Genomic DNA, 22,588 nt, shown 5'->3' with positions numbered 1-22,588 from the left:
AATAAGGAAACACTGAAGTCTATTTGTCAGTCAGATGCAGCTTTTTTTTAAGTTCAGAACATGCATTATTTTGTTGCATGCTTATGTTTACATTCTTGTGACCTTTTTCCCCTCTCATAAATAATGACAGTGTTGCTAGCCATTGTGGCTTTTTACCTCCAATTTTTTCCTCTTCCCTGAAAGCCACAACCTCAGTCCTACACTCCAGCTGATGCCAGTGTCCCAACATTCCAATCAGGATAACGTTTGCAGCAACAGGAGGAGAAATAGTAACAGGAACACCAGCCTAGCCAGGATGAGTTGCAACAGTGCCAGGGTACAGTAGTAAGGTGGCAGAGTTGTAGCACTGGTATCTCGAGGCATGGACAATTGATCTGAACACCTGATGTCAGCAGCATCACAGTAGTGTAGCGCTTAGCGTAATGCTATTACAACACTAGCGAGCCTGGTTCAATTCCGGCCGCTGTCTGTAAGGAGTTTGTACATTCTCCCCGTGTCTGCGTGGGTTTCCTCTGGGTGCTGTGGTTTCCTCTCTCATTCCAAAGACGTACGGGTTAGGAAGTTGTGGGCATGTTATGTTGGCACTGGAAGCGTGGCAACATTTGCAGGCTGCCCCCAGAACACTCTACGCAAAAGGTGCATTTCACTGTGTACTTCCATGCACATGTGACTAATGACGATATCTTATCTTAACTTGTAGTGATTGAATTAAAAAATCCAGCAATAGCGAGGGTGATCACTGAAAATCAAAAAGCTGGAAATCTGAAATAAAAGCGGAAGATGCTGGAAGTACTCAGCAGGTCAGGCAGCATCTGTGGAGAGAGAAACTGAGTTGACATTTCAGGCCAAGGAACTGATTTTATTACATGAAACTACTGGATTGTTATAAAAAAATCTTGGTTTACTGAATTCTTTCAGGGAAGGAAATGTCCCATTCCTGCAGAGAACATAGAACTTAGAACTTAGAACATAGAACAGTACAGCACAGGAAAGGCCCTTTGGCCCATGATGTCTGTGCTGAGCACGATGCCTAATTAAACTAAATCTCTTCTGCCTGTGCATGATCTATATCATTCCATTTCCTGCATATTCATGTATCTATCTAAAAGCTTCTTAAACTCAACTTTGACTTTGACTTAAACACCACTATCGTATCTGCTTCCACACCACCCCTGGCAGCCTGTTCCAGGAACCTACCACTCTCTGTGTAAAAAAACTTCATCTGCACATCTCCTTTAAACTTCCCCCTTAATATTTGACATTTCTACCCTGGGTAAAAGATTCTGACTGTCTCCCCTATCCATGCCTCTCGTAATTTTATAAACTTCTTTCAGGTCTCCCCTCAGCCTCCAATGTTCCAGAGAAAACAACCCAGGTTTGTCCAACCTCTCCTTGTAGCACATACCCTCTAATCCAGGCAGCATTCTGGTGAAGCTCTTCTGTACCCTTTCCACATACTCATGTACTGTGAATGAGTTAAGAAGAAGTGACAACAATAAGGGTGGTGTAGCAGCTGTAAGAGCAGTAGGTGTGATCAATGTGTCTGAATTTCAGAAACCAAATACAACCTCCAGCTGCTACTGTGCTCAGTGCAAGTAACCAAGGATGAATTTAAACTTGCTTTGTGTGATATTTCCATTCAAGCTGAACTGATTGATAGGAATGTTACGCAACCACTTCTACTCTGACCGTGACTTGCGCATCACCAAATGGAATCCTTTTCTTATTATTAAAGACCATACAACAGCAACACTCCAAGGGATCACTATCGCTAGGGATCACCTTACCTACTGGAGTGAGCTTGCATTGTCAGCAAACAGGCAGGGACTGGAAGTGTGGAGAAGTGAAACCGTTTCAAGTAAAGCACCCTCTGAGAATTGGGATGTTAAGTGCTTATAAACTCATTGTGGTTCCTGAACAAAAACAATTTATCAGCTAATGGAGCCAACACTTACAAAGATGGAATTCTTCCTGTCAATTACTTTAGTGAATAAATAAAGTGGGAAAAGTCTCAGCCTCTTCAATGCACGTTATTGATGGCCCCGTAGTGTTTCCACAGGTGCTTTAGTGGCTAATGGATTTTGTTGTGTTTTCACTCTGTAGGACAGAGACTTTGTCATGACCTTCAACACCTCACTGCACCGCTCGTGGTGGATGGAGAATGGACCGGGCTGTGTCGTGACCCCAGTGACCCCAGCTGATCAGGCTCCCCAGGACCATCACGTCATCACGGTGACAGGATGCTTGCTCGACTACCAATACATTGAAGTCACCAGCAGTTCCTTACAGATCTTCCTTGCAGTAAGTGCTGATCTTGGTGCCATTCACAGGGAAATTCAAAGCAACGGATAGTGATGAGTGCAAAAACCACAAACTTAGCTTCTTATTTTTAAAAGCTGGAAAGCCTGTACACGTGGTCAAGGTCAAGAGAGCACTAAGGCTAAGAAGAGCAGGACTTACAATGAGGTATAACGGGATCGATGATGAGGCCTGAGTTTGCAAAGACTGACAGACATTATGTGTTTTGGTTTTGTATTCTGGGGAAGTGTCGGCCAATACAAGTCTCGGCTGTGATGCTGCATAACGATATAAAGAATGCACATCCCATCATCGCTTACCCAATCGCAACTGACCAATAGTCGAGCAGAATGGATTGGGTGATTGTACAGTGCTGTCAACCTTCCTGAGTTGGGTGTGGAGGAGCAAGAGACAAAAATTAAAAATATTCCTTGTGTTAAAGTGGACCCATTAGGGTTATGAAACCAAGGATGGGTTTGTATGTAGAGGCTGTCAACTCAATAATCCAATGGAGCTTTGAGTCAGTAAGGTGCTGAGCCCCCTACGCTCTCTTCATCCACCATCAGGCACCACCAGTCCCTGTTCTCTGCTGCATGACCGCCTTCAGATACTTTCAAACTGTTTCCCTTCCCATGAAGAAAGATCGAGCTTCCAGGCCAGAAACGCTTTGCATTCACAGCAAATGAGCTCCTTGATCTCCTGATCACTCTCATCAAACCAGTCCTGCTTCTTCTTGTTGGAGAAGCCAAGTCTCTTCACAGGTACTGATTCTGGCTGACTTCAGGGCCCAGCTGTGGCCACTCTGTGGCTCCAGTAGTCCAGGAGTTGGTAAGTTGTGTGTGAGGTGCAGTCTGGGAAGAGCCAGCTTTGTGGAATTCCTGAGAGCTTTGACGCTGATCTTGCAACGATACGTATGTTAACCCCAATGTTTTGGGTCCATGTTGATGGAGGTAATAAAACAGAGTACGCAGTGGTAAGGCATTGGCATCTGTCATGTTTTAGACGCTACGGACATCTTTGCAACCCCTCGCAGTGATGATAATGTAATGAAGCAGGTGCAAGTGCCTGGACTGGGGGTGTTGCCATGACATCTTGAGATTGTCTCCTTGATGAAGCAGGGTGTTTGTAATGATGCAGCCGAGTTCCAAGTTTGTTAAGAGAAGGACCTGATGGAGTTAGCCTTTCTGGCACCTTCCTCACTGGTCACACTTCACCTGAGGGTTACATACCTTCCCAGCTGAGTGCTGCAATCCCCCATGAGGATCCGTGTGTCTCCTTCGGGACACGCAACAGCGCTTTCTCAGGATTGGAGTAGAAGTTCTCCTTGGCTTTGTCAGCAGTTTCCAGGTTGGGGTGAATGTACTGATGACTGTAGCAGGTTGGTTCTGTGTTCAAGTGAGCCAAAGGATCAGAAGATGTTCACTGTTCCTGCAGAGAGTGCAGGGAGCTTATGATATGGGGGACTAGCTGGTTCTTGATGGTGCACGAAGGTGGTGTTGCTCTTCCAATTTGCCCCATCAGAAGAAGATGCACCCCCATCACCTTGTACCTGAAACTGACCATCTACTGTCCATTATCTGATGTCAAAGCATCCAAGTTATTAAGCTTTGATTTCAGGTCTGTCACTGTTGTGCTTATCCACAAAGGTCCTGATATCCCAGGTGCCGAACTTCAAATTGTGGAGTGGAAGTTGCCTGTGGGTGGTGTTTTTTTTTAATATTTTGCCCCACAGAGCAAGGGGGGCCCAAGATGGCCAGTGCCCAACGTCAGCTGCATGGGAAATAATGTTTGAGCGTCAATGGGCACACGTGTGATAGAGTCACACAGCACAGAAATGGGTCCTTCGGCCCAACTGGTCCATGCTGACCAAGATTCCCACTAAGCTAGTCCCATATTCCCGTGTTTCACCCATATCCCTCTAAACCTTTCCTATCCATGTACCTGTCCAAGTACCTTTTAAATGTTGTTAATGTATCTGCCTCAACCACTCCCCCTGGCAGCTTATTCCAAATATGCACCACTCTCTGGGTGAAAAATTGCCCCTCAGGTTCCTATTAAATCTCTCCCCTCTCCCCTTAAATCTATGCCCTCTCATTCTTGATTCCCCAACCCTGGGAAAAAGACTGTGTGCATTCACCCTATCAATGCCTCTCATGATTTTATACACCTCTATATCACCCCTCATTCGCCACATTCCAATGAAAAAAGTCCCAACCTGCTCAACCCCTCTCCATAATTCAGTTCCTCGAGTCCCAGTAATATCCTCGTAAATCTCCTCTGCACTCTTTCCAGCTTAATGGCATCTTGCCTCCAGCAGGGTGACTAGAGCAACCAGAGACTGAGGCACGTGTAGATACTGCCCAGCACATGCACAGTTACTTGCACACGTACAAAGTGAATCTATGGTTCATGTGTGGAATGGTTCAGAAAGACACATTATTGGCAACAATGCTGAGTATAAGATGAAGATTCAACAACTCAGGCACAGGAGTCCTTGTCCACTGCCTCCTTCTGCATTTCTCACTCATTTCTCATTGTTTTTTATGGGAGCTTACTGTGTACAAACTGGCTGCTCTGTTTTCAACATTATGACAATGACTACACTTTGAGACTACACATTGGCTGCAAAGCTGTCTGGGATGTGAAAGGTGCTACACAAAGGCCCAATATCTTTTTCTTTAAAGGGTGGCTGCAAATCAATGGAATTCATCAATTCAGAACTCCCTGACCTCAATATGTCAGAACGTTTTCTGACACAGCTGTGATTGCAGAGAGAAGCAAGATCAGTGTGAGGAAAAATGAACACAGAAAGTGCCAGAAATAATCGGCAGGCCAGACAGAGGGAAACGGGCTGAACATTTCAGGTCAATGCCCTTTCATCAGAGCTGAGGCAACGTTAGAAATGGTCTAACTTCTAAAGCTGCAAGTGTAGAGGGAGAAGCAGAGGAGAACAAAGGAAAAACAATGTTTTAGGGTAGACCCAAGAGCGATGCGGTTGTGAAAGCAAGTTGTGGTAAATAGTTCATCAAAGTGATGGAACTTCCATCAAAGAGAGAAATACAGCCTCTTCAAGATACATATTCCTGGAAGAGATGTAGCCATGAATAAAATGATAATCCATAAGCAACATTTTCTTATTGTTCTGAAATAATAACAGAAAATGCTCGAAATGCACTGCTAGTCTGCTAGCATCTGTGGAGAGAGAATCAAGAACTAATGTTTCAGGTCAATAACCTTTCAGCAGAACTGGGAAACAGTAAAGGAAAGTTTTAAGTCACAGAGAAAGTGAGAGGGGCAGAAACGAAGAAAGGAAAGAGTATGTGAAGGGAGACATGTGGCTGTTTCAGCCCATGCTGACTTCGTGAAACATGGTTCCCCTTTAGATTTAGAACTTCTAAACGTTTCTCGAAGACCCAAAAATCAACACCTCACACAAGAACAAAAGAGCATGAGAAATAGAAGCAGGAAGGGGCCTTTAGCGTGTTCTGCCATTCACAACTGGCAAATCCTGTGCCTCAGTACGAGATTGGGGATGCAGCCTAGGCATTTGTCACAAAACCTTTTGAGTTAAACTCAGGGGATTACAATGGTGCAGCTAAAAGAGCTGCTGTTCCATGCTTCCAATGGCCTGGGTTTAATCCTGACCTTTGGCATGCTGTCTGTGTGGAGCTTTCACGTTCTCGCTGTGAGCTTTCCCCAGCAACTCTGGTTTCTTCCCACATGCCAAAGACATGTGGGTCGGTGCGTAAAACAGTTGCTGTAAAGTGCCCCTAGTATGTAGGTGGGTGGTGGAATCTGGGAGGGGTCGATGGGGATGCAAGGAGAATAAAATGGCTTGTGGAAGATTAGTGTAAATGGGTGCTTGATGGTCAGTGCTAAATCACTGGGACAAAGGGCTTGTTTCTGTGCTGTTTGACTCTGTGCCTTTGAACTCAGAGACCAGAGAGACTGAGGCACATTTGATACCTTGGTTTAATGTGGTTTTGTGAGGCTTATCCTCACTGCACCTGCATTGTTGTACTGGAAGTAGATCCTCATATATTTCCCTTGTGCTTTGAATTTTTCCATTGTGTCCTCTCCCCTACCTTTGTGGCACATTACTCGTTGCACGTTTCCCTTTGTTCTATAAACTGCATTGATTCTAAGCTGCACAATAATTTTGAAAAGTATTTGTTAACCATCATTGCCATGTTGAACAGACGTCAGTTACAATAGCAGGTTTAATCAAATAATGTACCTTTTATACAAGCATTTGAGTGCATGTTATGATTTATAAACAACTGAAAAAAAATCTACTGTAAAATCGTTGCAAATCGAGGCTTCATTAATAAGTAAGAATGTAGTTGGAAGCTCACTCCTGTGGCATTAACAGCACTCAAAGGAAAGCTCAGGTATTTGCTGCACTAATTTTTCATCTCCCTGCCATATTTTTCCACCAATCATTGCAAATAGTGACATTCGCAAGGTAGCTATGGCAATTGCAAAAATTGTGAGTCACCAAGGGGAAAACAGCTAATGTCCTTCAGCCTTTGTGTACCACTTGTAAATAGACCATTAAAATGATACAGAAATAAGATTTGAAAACCATTTCTTCCCACCCTTGCAGGTACCTGTAGATTAAGTGGAAATATGACCTTTTGTGTAGCAATTTTGCCTCAGATTCCATTCGCATTTATTTCTAATGAGGTGCAAATGATTGGCGATCTGGCAGGATGGGTCTGCTTCCTATTTCATAGAAGGAAGGCAAGAGAGATCTTGTGCATAGTCATATTCCCAGCAGTATTATGGTCGATAACCAGATTTAAAATAATTGGCAAGAAAGCCAGAGGGGAGAAGAAGAGATCTTATTTTACACAGTGAGTTGTTGCAATGTGGAACAAATGCACTGTCTGAATGGATAGTGAAAGCATATTCAACAGTAACTTCCAGAAGAGTTGGATAGATACTTAAAATAAAAATTGTGAGGCTATGCAGGGGAGTGTGACTAATTGGAAGGTCTCTCAGAGAGATAATACAGGCACAGAGAGCTGAAATACCTCATGTTGGGATGTGCAGTTTTCTGGCTTGAAGGATTGTCTGGGCAAAAGCTGTTGAAGGCTGATGACTTTATGTTTCATTTGGATGGACAGTGGTTAAAATTTTTCCACACATCAAAAAGCACTTTTAACTCTGGTGGCCCAGTGCATGTGGGTAAAGGGAGCAAGGCCGAGGATAGAGGAATGACCTTATCCAGGCCCAGTTACACTGACGAAAACTTCTTTTATGCGTAGCCTAACCCCACAGTGTCAGCTGTGCCTCAGTTGATCGAGATATCATCTCTGAGTCGGAAGATAGTCAGCCCCCCATATGGCCCATGCTCTCCCCCATTGTAGTTCTGAGCGTGTAACAGCATCTGGACAAGATGTTTAACGTAGCCCAAATAGATATCTATGATCCTATTTGAAGAAGAGCAAGAGGTTGTCTCAGATATCCTGGATAATATTTACCTCACAATGAACATCAATAAATTAAATAATTAGATCATACAAACACACAAGTTAGGATCAGGAGTAGACTACTCTACTCCTTAAGCCTGGTCCGACATTTAATAAGATTAAGTCTCAATCTCCATAGAACCAAAGAACCATACAGCACAAAACAGGCCCTTCAGCCCACCACGTTGTGCCGTCCATCAAACCGCCCTCACACTACCTGACCCTTTCCTCCCGCATATCCCTCTATCTCACATTCCTCTATTTGCCTATCCAACAAGCTCTTGAACCTGTCCAATGTATCTGCCTCCACCACCACCCCAGGCAGTGCATTCCATGCACCAACCATCTCCCCCTGACATCTCCCCCTGACATCTCCCCTGAACCTCCCACCCATAACCTTAAAGCCATGACCTCTCGTCTTGAGCATTGGTGCCCTGGGAAGGAGGCGCTGACTGTCTACTCTATCTATTCCTCTCAATATTTTATATACCTCTATCATGTCTCCTCTCATCCTCCTCCTTTCCAGTGAATAAAGCCCTAGCACCTTAAGCCTCTCCTCATATTCAATACGCTCTAATCCAGGCAGCATCCTGGTAAATCTCCTCTGCACCCTCTCCAATGCCTCCACATCCTTCCTATAATGAGGCAACCAGAACTGAACACAGTACTCCAAGTGTGGCCTAACTAGAGTTTTGTAAAGCTGCATCATCACTTCGCGGCTCTTAAACTCAATCCCACCACTTATGAAAGCCAACATCCCATTGGCCTTCTTAACTGCTCTTTCCACCTGTGAGGCAACTTTCAATGAACTGTGAATATGAACCCCCAGATCCCTCTGCTCCTCCACACTGCCAAGTACCTTGCCATTTACCTTGTACTCTGCCCTGGAGTTTGTCCTTCCAAAGTGTACCACCTCACACTTCTCCAGATTGAACTCTATCTGCCACTTGTCAGCCCAGCTCTGCATCCTATCAATATCCCTCTGTAAGCTCCGACAGCCCTCCACAGTATCCACAACACCGCCGATCTTAGTGTCGTCCGCAAACTTACTAATCCAGCCCTCCACCCCCTCATCTAAGTCATCTATAAATATCACAAAAAGTAGAGGTCCCAGAACCGATCCCTGCGGGACACCACTAGTCACTGACATCCAATCCTAGGGCACTCCTTCCACCACAACCCTCTGCTTTCTACATGCAAGCCAATTCCTAATCCACACAGCCAAGCTTCCTTGGATCCCTTTGCCTCTGACCTTCTGAAGAAGCCTACCATGAGGTACCTTATCAAACACCTTACTAAAATCCATGTAGACCACATCCACCGCACTACCTTCATCAATCTTCCTGGTCACCTCCTCAAAGAACTCTATCAGGCTTGTGAGGCAAGATCTTCCCTTCACAAAGCCATGCTGGCTGTCCCTAATCAGTTCATGATTCTCCAGGTGTTCATAAATCCTATCCCTTAGAATCCTTTCTAACAGCTTACCCACCACAGACGTGAGACTCACCGGTCTGTAATTCCCTGGACTATCCCTATTACCTTTTTTGAACAAGGGGACAACATTCGCAACCCTCCAATCCTCTGGCACCATCCCCGTGGACAACGAGGACTCAAAAATCCTTACCAGCAGTTCAACAATCTCCTCTCTAGCCTCTCGAAGCAGCCTGGGGAAAATCCCATCAGGCCCCGGAGATTTATCTGTCTTAATATTATTTAACAACTTCAACACATCCTCTCTCTTGATATCTACAACCTCGAGAACATTACCCCTACCAGCACTCCCTTCCACGTCATCAAGACCCCTCTCCTTGGTGAATACCGAAGAGAAGTACTCATTGAGAACTTCTCCCACTTCCACCGCCTCCAGGCACATTCTCCCACCTTTGTCTTTAATCGGACCTACCTTTACCCTAGCCATCCTCCTACCCTTCACGTACTTGAAAAAGGCCTTGGGATTTTCCTTAACCCTACTAGCCAACGCCTTTTCATGTCCCCTTCTAGCTCTCCTCAGCCCTTTCTTAAGTTCCTTCCTCGCTACCCTATATTCCTCACATGCCCTGTCTGAACCTTGCTGCTTATACTTCATGTACACTACCTTCTTCTCCCTAACAAGTCGTTCCACCTCTCTCGTCACCCACGGTTCCTTCACCCTGCCATTCCTTCTCTGCCTCACCGGGACATATTTATCCCTAACATCCTGCATAAGATCCCTGACCATCGACCACATCTCCATAGTACATTTCCCTTCAAAAAGGACATCCCAATTTACACTCCCAAGTTCTCTCCTTATAACCTCATAGTTTGCCCTTCCCCAATTAAAAATCCTCTTGTCCTCTCTGCACCTGTCCCTGTCCATGACAATTTTAAAGGTTATGGAGCAATGGTCACTGTCCCCCAAATGCTCACCCACCAATAGATCCTTCACCTGTCCCGGTTCATTTCCTAAAACTAGATCTAACATGGCATTCCCTCTAGTCGGCCTGTCAACATACTGCGTCAGGAATCCCTCCTGGACACATTTAACAAATTCCGTCCCATCTAAACCTTTGGCACTAAACAGGTTCCAGTCTATATTTGGGAAGTTGAAGTCTCCCATTATAACAACCCTGTTATTTTTGCTTCTCTCCAAACACTGCCTGCCAATCTGCTCCTCTATATCTCTACTGCTACCGGGGGGCCTATAGAATACTCCTAGTAGAGTAACTGCTCCTTTCTTGTTCCTTAATTCCACCCATACGGACTCTAGAGATGATCCTTCTACAACATCCATCTTTTCCACAGCCGTAACAGTGTCCCTGACCAGTATCGCCACCCCTCTTCCTCTTCTCCCCCCTTCCCTATCCCTCTTAAAACACCAAAAACCAGGAATATTCAATATCCACTCCTGTCCTGACGTCAGCCACGTCTCAGTAATAGCCACGATATCATAGTCCCCCATAGTTATCCAAGCCCTCAGTTCATCCCCCTTATTCCTGACACTTCTTGCATTTAAGTAAACACACTTCAGTCCATCTACCTTACTACTTTTATAGCCTGTATTCTGCTTCTCCTTCCCCAAAGCCTCTCTACCTGTTTGATCTAACTTTTCCCCATCCCCTTCTTCCTCTGACCTACTCCGCCGGTTCCCTTCCCCCTCACAAACTAGTTTAAACCCTCCCGAACCACCCTAGCAAATCTCGCTGCAAGGATATTAGCCCCCTTCTGGTTCTGGTTCTGGTTCCTGTCCTGACCTGAAATGTTGATCGTCTGTTTTTCTCCGGAGATGCTGCCTGGCCTGCTGAGTTCCTCCAGCATCTTGTTTTCTTCATCTAGATTCCAGCATCTGCAGTCCTTTGTTTCTCTATTTAAGATTGATGACCTTCCATTGGAACGAAGAAAAGTTAGAAATCAAACATATTTTAAGTTGCAGAGAAGGGGAAGGGGTGGAGAAAACAATGGGAGTGTCTGTGACAGGATGGAGACCAAGGGAGACTGAATGGCACAAAAAGTGGTGGTGTCAGTTGAGATCGAGTGGTGGAAGGTTGTTAATCACCGCCAACCTGAAAAATGTAAATAGGAGAAACCGGGGAGAAAGAAAAAAACTTCAAATGCTGCTGTTGCTATAAATCTAAAGTAAAAGAAACTGTTGGAAATACCCAGCAAGTCAGGCAGCAGCTTCGCAAAATGTTACAGCTTGACTTTTCTTTTGATTTTTTTCCCCTTTTTGAAATACTATCCTGTTTTAGCCTGATGTCACAGCATGTGAAGTGATCTTGGTTGAAGTTTCTCCTCTGGTCTTTCTTGAGTTCCAACTTTTTAACAAGGATAGTGGAAGGACAGCTCTTTAACAGCTTCCTCACTACCAATGACCTCTGCATACTCATTTATTCAAGGTGGTAAGAAAGATTATTTGTGATCAGCCACAGTGGCTCAGAGATATGCTGGAGGCTGTGGCAGATATTACAAAATGATAAGAGACTAATTCTGTTAGAACTCAAATAAATTAGTTCCAACTTCATGTCTCTTCATCAAGATGCCTAGTTTTGCTTTCCAAGCACGGTATCACTGATTAATTCACATCACTGTTCCTATATAATGCAGGGTGTCTGGTTCCTTTCCTCATTCAGATTGACATGATAAATATTGCTTGGATGATCTTCTCATTCAATGGTTTCCATTTGACATTTTTAATCATTTCAGTGGATCTCAGAAATCCATGGACTTGGACTGGTGAAAAATTCTAATCATCTATCCTCACACTGGACAATTCCTTTGCTCTTTTACATTTAACTTAATGCTGCTGTCATTGCTAGTCACACCAATGCCAGATGAATAGGCTTTTCAGCAAAGTGAGTGAATAGAATATTAAATGATGTTCGACATACTCATGTTGACATCTCCTGCCCATCTCAATAGAGTTGCAGCAAAGAATACCATTTATCTTCTTCCACCACCCCCATCCCCACCTCACTGCAATCATCTCCCTTTCTCTTCTGGAAGCAATTGAGTTATGGAAGGCTATTGCTTCTCTGTAGCTTTAATCACCCATGCTTTTCTTCAGCCAGTCAGATTGTGGCCATTGTGAATATCGCAGCACACGAGATGCTGGAGCAACTCTTGTGGGTCAGGCAGCATCTATGGAGGAAAATGGAAAGCTTTGGGTCAAGACCCTTCAGTCACAGCCCCACTACCTCACTCTCACCTGTTGATGCATGATGTGCACTGAACATGGCCAAGGGTTTCCCACAAGGAGCCCCTACCCCTCATACCCACCCTAGGGCTACTGAAGCCAATTAGAGCCCTACTAATGCAACTCAGGCCAAGAATTTCTATTGGTAATTGTTTTATTATTGTCACATGTACTGAGAGACATTGGAAAGCTTTGTTTTGCATGCCATCCAGACAGATCATTACAAATATATGTACATTGAGGTAATGGAAAAGGAAAAACATAACAGAATGCAGAATATAGAGTTACAGTTACAAAGAAAGTGCAGCACAAATAGATAAATAAGGTGGAAGGGCTGTGATGAGGTAGGCTGAGAGATCAAGAGTTATTTCTTTATTGTACAAGAGGTCTGTTCAAGAGTCTTATAACATTGGGATAGAAGCTGTCCTTGAGCCTAGTGGTCTGTGGTGTGTTTGCCATGGTTGCATATCGTATCACTTCCTTATCAGCTCAGCCATGGGGAGGAATGTCCCTCAAGGAGTAATTTCAGAGTGGACCACGCAATTAAGCCAGCAGAAATTATCTGTTTGTTTCCAGTCACAGTAAAAATGAAGCTGAATTTGAACAACGCCTTTCACAAGATCAGGACATCCAACGTGATGTATATCCAATGAAGTACTTTCAGCACTATAGTTGTAGATAGAATGCAGGATGCACTGCTACCAATTTGTGCACAGCAAGTTCCCACAAACAGTGATACAATCATAACCAGTTTGTCTGTTTTGAGTGATGTTGGTTGAGGGATAAATATTGTCCAGGGCAGGAAATGAATCTGATGATTGTATGGTCTGGTGATTGCTTCAAATTCTACTCTTTCTTGTATGTCCCATCATCATGTATCATCAGCATTGAGTCTGAAAGGTTGGCAATTATTGAGCTGCATAAGGAACCAAAAATTGTGAGGTCAGATTTCACTGTTAAGAGTTATTAAGGTGAAATGAATAAACCTGACCGACATTGACAAGTTTACACCAGTTCACTAACAGATCATATCTACCATTTTACTTAGTCTTAACTTATGGTGGAGTTTATATCTGAGTGTTTCTGACAAAGATGCACTTATTGGCTGTCCATATTTTGTTAAAACGCCAACTAACTTGGCAACACAGAGGAGCAGCAAGTAGTGCGGCTGTCTCACAACTCCAGTGACCCTGGTTAGAGTCTGACCTCCAGTGCTGTCTGTGTGGAGTTTGCAAGATCTCTGTGACTATGTGGGTGCTCTAGCTTCTTCCAACATCCCAAAGACAATAGACTTTTGATTTTGTTTCTTTAGGTTTCTTTTGTTCCAATTGAGTTCAATCTTGCAAAAATTGTGTATAATTTATGTTTTTCTTGTGAATGCTGCTTATATGACGCTACGTACCTGTGATGCTGCTGCAAGTAAGTTTTTCATTGCACCTGTGCATACATGTACTTGTGCATATGACAATAAACTCAACTCTGACTTTGAATTGGCAGCTATAAATTGCCCTGGTGTAGGTGGGTGGTAAGTAAATCAGGGTGGTTCAGGGGGTTGTTAATGGGTTTGTGTGAGAGGATCGGTTGTTCTGTAAGGAAATATGAAAGGTGTCCTGCAGGGAAGGGATCCATCACTCCCGAGCAGTTTTAAAATTTGCTGATGAAAGTATATTTTGAATGTGCCAGATGGAGTTGTGGTGATATTGTTGGGTTTATAATTCAGATATGGGTTCAAATCCAACTGCAGCAGAGTGTACTTGCTTTCATTTTGGCACAAATAAAATTGAAGCTGTTCAATCGCATATAAACTCAATTAGTTTGCCAATGTCTTTTATGAAAGAAACCTGTCCTTTATGTGAGTCCAGCCACATGCAAGCATGGTTGGAGAATGCACAGTTGGCAATAAGATATCCAACATCCCAAGAATGAATTGTTTGAAAAATTAATTTGCATTTCAATGAAGTTCGGCAGCCAGTAAACACATCTTTGTTTGTAGAACTCAGATGAAATTCTGCTATAAGTTTAGCCCAACTAAAAAGGCAGATTTGATTCATCCATTTTCAAGTCAATATGGGATTGCAATTGTACAAAATGTAACACATATAATCCCACCACCATTTTCTTCATAAAGTAAATTACATGCAGAAATTTCCACCTACATTACACACAATGTACATTCCCTTTCCTTTGGAACTGTGTTAATTCCTTCAGAGACAAGGTTCTTTCAAGAGATGCTGTGATTGTGTTGTTGTCACTTCCCTCTAGTGGTATAATGATAGAAAACAAAGTAGCTTCACACCTCGAGGCACATGGTTGAACACTACTGATCTGCAAGTATTGTGTTTCCTGGATGCTTGCAACCCGAATGGTTGCAGGAGTGACTGTTGCTTGCATTTAACAAGGTTCTTTTTTCATTCTCTGGAGCTGTGAAACAGTGTGATTAATTGAGACTGAGTTGGATTTTATTTATTCAATATTTTCTGGTTATATCAGATTATCAAGACATAGTACCAGTCATGATGACAATTAGTACTTTAGATTCTTCCAATAGTTCAGTTACATAGAACATAGAACAGGAACAGGTCCTTTGGCCCAGAGGGGGATTGTTTACAGGAGATGTGCAGAGCATGTTTCTTTACACAGAGGGTGATAGATGCCTGGAACAGGTTGCCGGGAGTAGTGGTGGAAGCAGATACGATAGTGGCATTTAAGAGGCTGTTATATGCATGAATATGGAGGGATATGGATCATGTGCAGGCAGAAGAGAATTAGTTTAATTCAGCATCGTGTTGGGCACAGACATTGTAGTGCAACATGGTTTAAATATGTGGAAAGTTGGAACAGTTTCTTTGATGCCAAAGATGTTGCAGAAAAGAAGACACCTACTTAGCTCATGCCTACAGGTGCTAAGACATTCTAGTTAATTAAAAGCTTTCCTGGCTCCAGCCAATCCGAGAGACAAGATATTTGAAAAGTTAAACAAGCAAGATGAACAATATAAGTACCTCACATCTATATTTCAAAAGGATAAATTTAAAACTGATGAGGACTTTTTGTTCGATCAGAGATGCTTTGTGGAATATTGTGAGTATGATACAGGCTTGGAAATGAAATTCTAGGGTCATGTAGCTTGGAATCTGTGATGTGCGTACTCAAACGAGGCTGAGAAGTAACCAAATTTTAAACAGGCATTCAATATTACTCAGGCAATGGAGACAATGGTCACACAAACACTGGATTCATTGCAACACCCAGTAACGGCTCATTGCGTTAACAAGGTAAGGCCTAGATCTTGGCACTTTCAGCAAAAAAGGGAGGAACTACCTGAGGGTGAGATGTTGTTGTTTTGGCAGCACACGATCCCTAGATAATTCTTGCAGTCACAGAGTCTGCGTATTATGATTGTGATCTCAAGGGGCATTTGTTAACAGTTTGAACCAGCTTTACAGCAAAGCAAGACAAGACAATGGTGACCTAGTGTGGGAAGTGAAGGATAGCTCCTTCTTCTGCTTGTTCCAGGTCAACGATCCAATTGGGTATCAAAAATAAAGCTAGATTGGGGAGAGATAAAGAGCATGAAGAAACTATCTGCATTAGCAGTGCTTGACAAGTATCCTGAGGTGTTTTATGAACTGGGAAGCTCTCAAGTATGAAAGGCAAAATTCATCTGAAGGCAAATGCCACACTTTGGCACCACACAATCTAGAGAAAGGATCAGGATCAGGAAAGAGCTGAAGAGACCACAAGGAGCAAGTGTCATTGAGTTTTCTGATTGGCCTGCACCAGTTATTCCTGTGGTGAAGACAGGTGGCACCAGAATGATCTGTGGAGATAACAATCAACAGAGAAGCCACAGGTAGACAGATGCCCCTTACACCTGATTGATGATTTGTTTGCTCAGCTCAGAGGACAGATCTTCACAACCTTACAACAGATTGAGTTACATAATGAAAACCAGCCTCCCTTCCATGGACTCAGTCTACACTTCTCGCTGCCTCGGTAAAGCAGCCAACATATCAAAGACCCCTCCCACCCTGGACATTCTCTCTTCTCCATCCTCCCAACGGGCAGAAGATACAAAAGCTTGAAAGCATGTACCACCAGCCTCAAGGACAGCTTCTATCCCGCAGTTATAAGTCTATTGAACAGTCCTCTAGTATGATATGATGGACTTTTGACCTCAGAGTCTCCTTCATACATGTGCCCACCAACTCGCCTTTGATATTTTTTTCACCATTTACCTGCATTAAGGAGTACAATGGGCAATTAACCCAACATGTGCGTCTTTGGGATGTGGGAGAAAACCAGAGCACCTGGAGGACACTCACAGGCTCGGGCACAGAACATGCAAACTCCACGTAAACAGGATTGAACCTGGGTCATTGGAGCTGTGAGGCAACAGTACCAACCATTGCGCCACTTCTTCAACTCTCCCAATACAACAAGCTTCCATTTGGATTGACTTCAAATTCAGGTATTTTCCAGTGGACAATGGATAATTCGATCCAAGGTCCACCAGGTAACTTGGGGTCCCTGGATAACATCTTTGGTATCTGGAAAGACAGAACTGGAATTGAGGGATTTCAAAGAAGTGAACCTACAGTTGAGGAATGATGAGTGTGTCTTTGCAGCCACAATAGTAGTTTACCTTAGTTAAAAGCCAGTTTGCCAGTTGAGGACAAGGTTAGAGTTGTGCAAACAACTTGCCAGAGTTGAAGGTTTGCTGTGGACTTCTAACTTACCAACTTAAGCAAGTTGTCAGAATCTCCAGTCTAGCGGCTGAATTGTAAGACAATGTAGAAGTGAACAAGGGAATAAGTAAGTAATGTTGTGTGAGTAGAAGACATTGGTGCTGAGCTCTCGGGTTTTGCTTCATTGTGATTCAGCAAAGTAAGTGTTGCTGACCACTGACACATTGCCTTTAAAGCACAGGTGTAGTTTGGCCTCACCATTTGGAGAATGAAGATGAGTAGCCTATTGATTCTGCATCAAGGTCTCTTTCCAAAGCAGAGAAAGGATGCTCACAACTAAACAAAGGAGGTTAGTTTCTGTCTATCAAGTGACAATGTCCCTTAAGAATGCTGAAACTTCAAGATTTTCATGGACTACAAGCCTCTGCAAGGCATTTTTGGTGAATGCAAGGCGATGCCTCTGACGTCCTCAACCAAAGTGTGGAATTGGCATTAACACTTTCTGCATATGGCTACATTCTGAAATACCAGATTAACCAGTACGATCTGATTGCGGGTGGTCTGAGTCAACTTGCAGTTGGTGCACCTCCAGACACCAAAACTGGATAGAACTGTGTCAGTGCTGGAATAAATATGCATTAGCCCAGTCATAAACCAACAGCTTGTTACCATGACAAGACGTGACCTCACCCTCACACGGATGCACAGACACATCCAGCCTGGGTGGGAAGATGACAAATTGTTAACATATTGCAGGAAAGGATATGAGTTAAGTATTCTGAATGATGTGGTTCTTTTGGATCCCAGAGTTGTTGTTCTACCACAAGGAAGGGCAACTATTCTCAAGCAGTTGCCTGAAGAACATCAGGTGTATCTTGTATCAACCAAGTTGCCAGAAATGTCATCAGGTAGTCAGGAAAAGATAAGTATTTGGAGGACATGATGAAGAAATGTCAAAAGCATCAGAACAGTCCACCGGCATCTCCCCTCACGCCATGGACTTAGCCAGACAGGCCTTGGCTGGGGTATATGTTGATCTTACAGGTCCATTTATGGGAAGAATGATTATGAACATGGTAGATGCACATTCAACATGGACATAAGCCATTTCAAGTGGTCGTGATGGCTTCAAAGTTGGGACTGACCTTTCCTGGTGAGCCTAAAGGCCCACACTCAGTGTTTAAGGAACAGCTTCTTCCCCTCCACCAGTAGATTGCTGAACGGTCCATGAACCCATGAACACTACCTCGCTATTCCTCTTTTGTACTATTTATTTAATTTTGTAACTTGTTGTAATTTTTATGCCTTGCACTGTACCGCAGCCACAAAACAACAAATCTCATGACATATGTCAGTGATAATAAACCTGATTCTGATTCTGAGGTAGACATGACGGACAATGGAAGCAAGTGCTGAACTTGTGAATTCCTCAGAAAAAAAGAGTCAAGCCCCTGCAAAGGACCCAGACCACCCAGTTTTAAAAGGCTTGGTAAGAACGTAGATCAGATTAGAACGTAGATGGACTAGAAAAATGAAAGGAGGTGAAATTTGACAGAAGTTGCACACTCCTCATTTCACTGCCCGAATACCTCACATGTGGACACCTGGATTTGTGAAATCAGACCTCAGCAGTACTGTGTGTTCCAAATGAGCAGAGCAGAGGGAACAACGTGACACCAGATCTTGTGATCTTCATTTCAAAGTGAATAAGGACATGTGGAAACAAGAAATTTCCTACTGAAACTGATGTCTTCTTCTTTGGTGGTCCCTCAGGAATGAGAATGACTTGCTTCTGTTTTTGTGGGTTCTGAAGTGACTGAAGAAGCCAATGTGGTGTTTCTCCACTGCATTGAGGTGCTTACTGTAAATAGTCTAAGTCCCAGAAGCATACAAGAGGGCATACAGAAGAGGATGAGGTCTTGATTTTTCTTTGACAGCCAAAGACTATGGTGGTAAATTGAGGGCAACAGTGATGTCTGCTTTCACAGACATGGGAAGTGGGCCAGAACTTCCACAATCTATTCGTGGACCTTTATTGTTAGAGGGAGGTGCTGTGGTGCAGGGGTAGGCTGACAGAAGACCTTTTCAGTAGCTGAGTGTAAGCTCTATTGCCTTGTATGCTACAGTAATCAAATCTGTGATAACTTGGAACTTGGCCTCTGAGAACATGCAGGTGCAAGTGTCGTCTCCATTCTGTAAATCATCTACTGAAGTTCGGGTGACCTTGGTTCTGGAGTCGATGTGCCGTAGTGAAGAGTTTCCCATTAGTCCTCCACACCAGTTCCACTTTGGTGGGAAGCTTGTTGGAGATGAGGTGCAGCAATGCAGCAAGACGCATTGAAAGATGTGTCAGGGCAATAGTGCAGCCTTGCTTGAGAGCAGTCTGCACCGAGATTTGATCTGCTGTGGACCTGTTGGTTAGGATCATAGTTTGCAAGCATATTTTCATGTTTTATTTTCTCATAGTTTCTGTGACATAGAAGGACACTGTTCGGCTCATCAGTTCCATTACAGCAGTCAAAGCATTCCGATCACTCCCATTCCCCCACTTATTTCCCTGTAAACCAAATTCCCTCATCCCCATCTAATTCCTCCTCATTCTCCTGCCACCACTTAGAGTAACTCACTGCAGCCAACTAACTTACCAGCATGTCCCTGGGATGTGGGAGGAAACTAGAGCCCCAGCAGAAACCCACATGGTCACCAGAAGAATGTGCCAACTCTATGTGGATAGCACCAGAGGTCAGGATTGAACCTGGGCCGTTGGAGCTGTGAGGTTGCAGCTCTACCAGCTGTGCCATCATGCTGCCCTACTCTGCCTGTTGAAAACATTACCAGTATCATCAGTACATCTTCATCACCATAAAGTTATTGAAGGGATGCCCTAATTTCATGAACCCTGCTTAGCACAACTGCCTGCAGGCATCATCCCACATATTGTCACTGATACACTAACTCCTGATCTCCAACAATGAGCCACTGTGTTTCCCATCTGAAGCAATGCAAGATGGTGAGACTTTGCTGCTTGCAACTGATTTTGAGCAGAATGCTCCAAGACCTCTGGAGCAGGTGATCTCCCTGCTAATATTTTAGAGTTTGGTAGAAAGGATCTTCAGTCACAAATTCACAGCCTCCATATCTGGATAGAGGAGGATATTGTGGTATCCTCAGAGACAGCATAAGTATGACCACCTTCAAGAAAGGGGAAAAAATTCAACCATAGTAACTAGAGTAGGATTCTCTGGCTGTCTGACATCGCCAGGGACCTCCTCAACCACCTCCTCCAGGTGGTTAAAGAAGGCTCCTCAAATTACAGTGTAGATTCTGTCCATTTAGAGGCACAATGATATTCCACCGACTGATATTCCAAGAGAAAAGGGAGCAGCTCCAGCCTCTATCCATGGTACTTTTTAAATTTCAATGAAGCTCTTGACTCAGTCAGTGAAAAATCATGTAGTGAAGGAAGGAGACACACCTCAAAAAGACTTGTTACCATTTAGTGGTGATGTCTGAAAACACCTTGTGCTGCATTATTCTCAATGAATGAGGAGGACAGATTGAAGTTGTAAATTTTGGAATGTTAGATACATAGTTTGTTGCAGCATTGTCCTTTTTTTTTACTGTGTTTTGAGTAAGTATGTTTTCATCCACATTACAGAAGAAATGCAGATAATCCTTCAAAGGAAAAGATTCCCTTAAGAGATGCTGCAATTGTATCATTATCAACTCCAAACAAGTGTACACGAACATAAGAAATAGAAGCAAGAGTGGTCCATTTGGCCTTCAATATGATAATAGCTGATCTTTTATCTCAACTCCACTTTCCTGCACTAACCCCATATTCCTCGATCCTTTAATACCCGAATATTTTTCAGTCCCTGTCTTGAATCTGAGCCTTCACAGCCCTCCTGGAGAGATGGTTCCAAAGTTTCACTCCCTCCACCTGAAAAGATTTCATATCATCTCAGTCCAGAAATCCTGTGATACCCGATTCCAAGCAGAGGAAACATCATCTTTGCATTTGCCCTTTTGAGCCCCATAAGATATTTGCATGTTTTAATGAGATCAGCGCTCACTCTTCCAAACTCTAGACAATATAGGCTCAATCTGTTTAATGTGTCCTCCTCCCACAAATCCACCATCCAAGGAATCAATCTGGTGAATCTTTGTTACACTCCTTTTATTGCAAGTGTACCCTCCCTCAGGTAGAGAAGAGACCTGGACATAATATTCCTGATGCAGTCTCACCATCGGCCTATAAAATTTCAGTAAGATATCTTTACTCTTGCACTTGTATCCTCTAGCAACAAAGGCCAACACATCATTATAACTGCTAATTGCACTTGCAAATTAAATTTCAGTGACTTATACACAAGAGCATGCAGGTGACTCTGAACGCCCACACTTTTTTATCTCTCAAAAATTAAAAAATTTTGCTTTTCTATTTTTTTCTACCGAAGTGAACGATTTCATATTTTACCACATCATATCTGCCATGCCTTCCCCCATTAACCTTGCCTTTTTATGTCCCCTTAAAGCTGCGCCACATTCTCCTCACAATTCACACCACTACCTTACTTTTTACCATCAGTAGACTTGATGTGTTACACCGTGTCTCCTCATCCAGATCATTGATATCGACAGTGAACACTTGGGGCCCCAGCACCGATCCATCCAGCACAACCACTAGTTACAGGCAACCAACTTGACTCATTTACTCCTCCTCTTTGCTTTCTGTCTGTTAACCAATCCTAACCAACACTCAAGCTGCTGGAGGAACTCAGCGGGTCAGGCAGCATCTACGGAGGGAAATGGATCGAGACCCTTCATCTGGACTGAATGAGTAGGGGTGAGATAGCTAGTATCAAGAGGTGAGGGGAAAAGGTGGGGCAAGAACTAGCAGGTGATAGGTGGATCCAGGTGAGGAGGGGAGAGTGGAAATAGCGACAGAAAGTCGGAGGTGATGGGTGGAGGTGACAAAGGACTGAAAGTGATGGGATCTGATAGGAGAGGAAGGTGGAGCCTGGAACCAAGTGAGGGAGGTTGAGAGGGTAGATGGGAACAGTGGGGCAGGGGAACCAGTGGGAGGGGTGTGTGGTTGACGGACAGATGGAGTGGGTGGAGGAGGGGAAAGAAATAGGGTGATGGGGGCTGGGTTTGAGTGTAGGAAGAACTGGATGGATCAGGAGCAGAGAGAAAGGGGACAGAGGGGAAGCAGGTTACCGGAAGTCGGAGAATTCAAAGTTAATGCTGTCGGGTTGCAGACTGTACCTTCCTCTCCTACCAAATTCCATCATCTTCTGCCCTTTGTTGCTTCCACCTATTACCTGCCAGCTTCAGTTACTGCTTCCACTCTGCCCTCCTCCGTCTGCCTATCGCCCTTCCTCACCCGGATCCACCTCTCACTTGCTAGATCTTGCTGCACCCCTTCCCTTCACCTGACCATCTCCCCTCTATTT

The 22,588-nt window shown here is 43.8% G+C and overlaps 1 protein-coding gene across 4 annotated transcripts in view; it reads left to right on the top strand.

Moving 5' to 3' along the window:
* Positions 1-22,588, top strand: part of nkain1 (sodium/potassium transporting ATPase interacting 1) — a 440,342-nt gene that overhangs the window by 387,921 nt on the left and 29,833 nt on the right. For all 4 annotated transcript variants that reach the window (XM_052036124.1, XM_052036125.1, XM_052036122.1 and 1 more), the window contains exon 4: positions 2,104-2,301. In XM_052036124.1, the coding sequence (XP_051892084.1) occupies positions 2,104-2,301 (198 nt within the window). The remainder of the gene's footprint in view (positions 1-2,103; positions 2,302-22,588) is intronic.

Source organism: Pristis pectinata, chromosome 22, assembly GCF_009764475.1.
Source record: "Pristis pectinata isolate sPriPec2 chromosome 22, sPriPec2.1.pri, whole genome shotgun sequence".
Taxonomy (NCBI): domain Eukaryota; kingdom Metazoa; phylum Chordata; class Chondrichthyes; order Rhinopristiformes; family Pristidae; genus Pristis; species Pristis pectinata.
The sequence above is the reverse complement of the archived record's forward strand: the minus strand, read 5'-3'. Positions and strand labels throughout refer to the sequence as shown.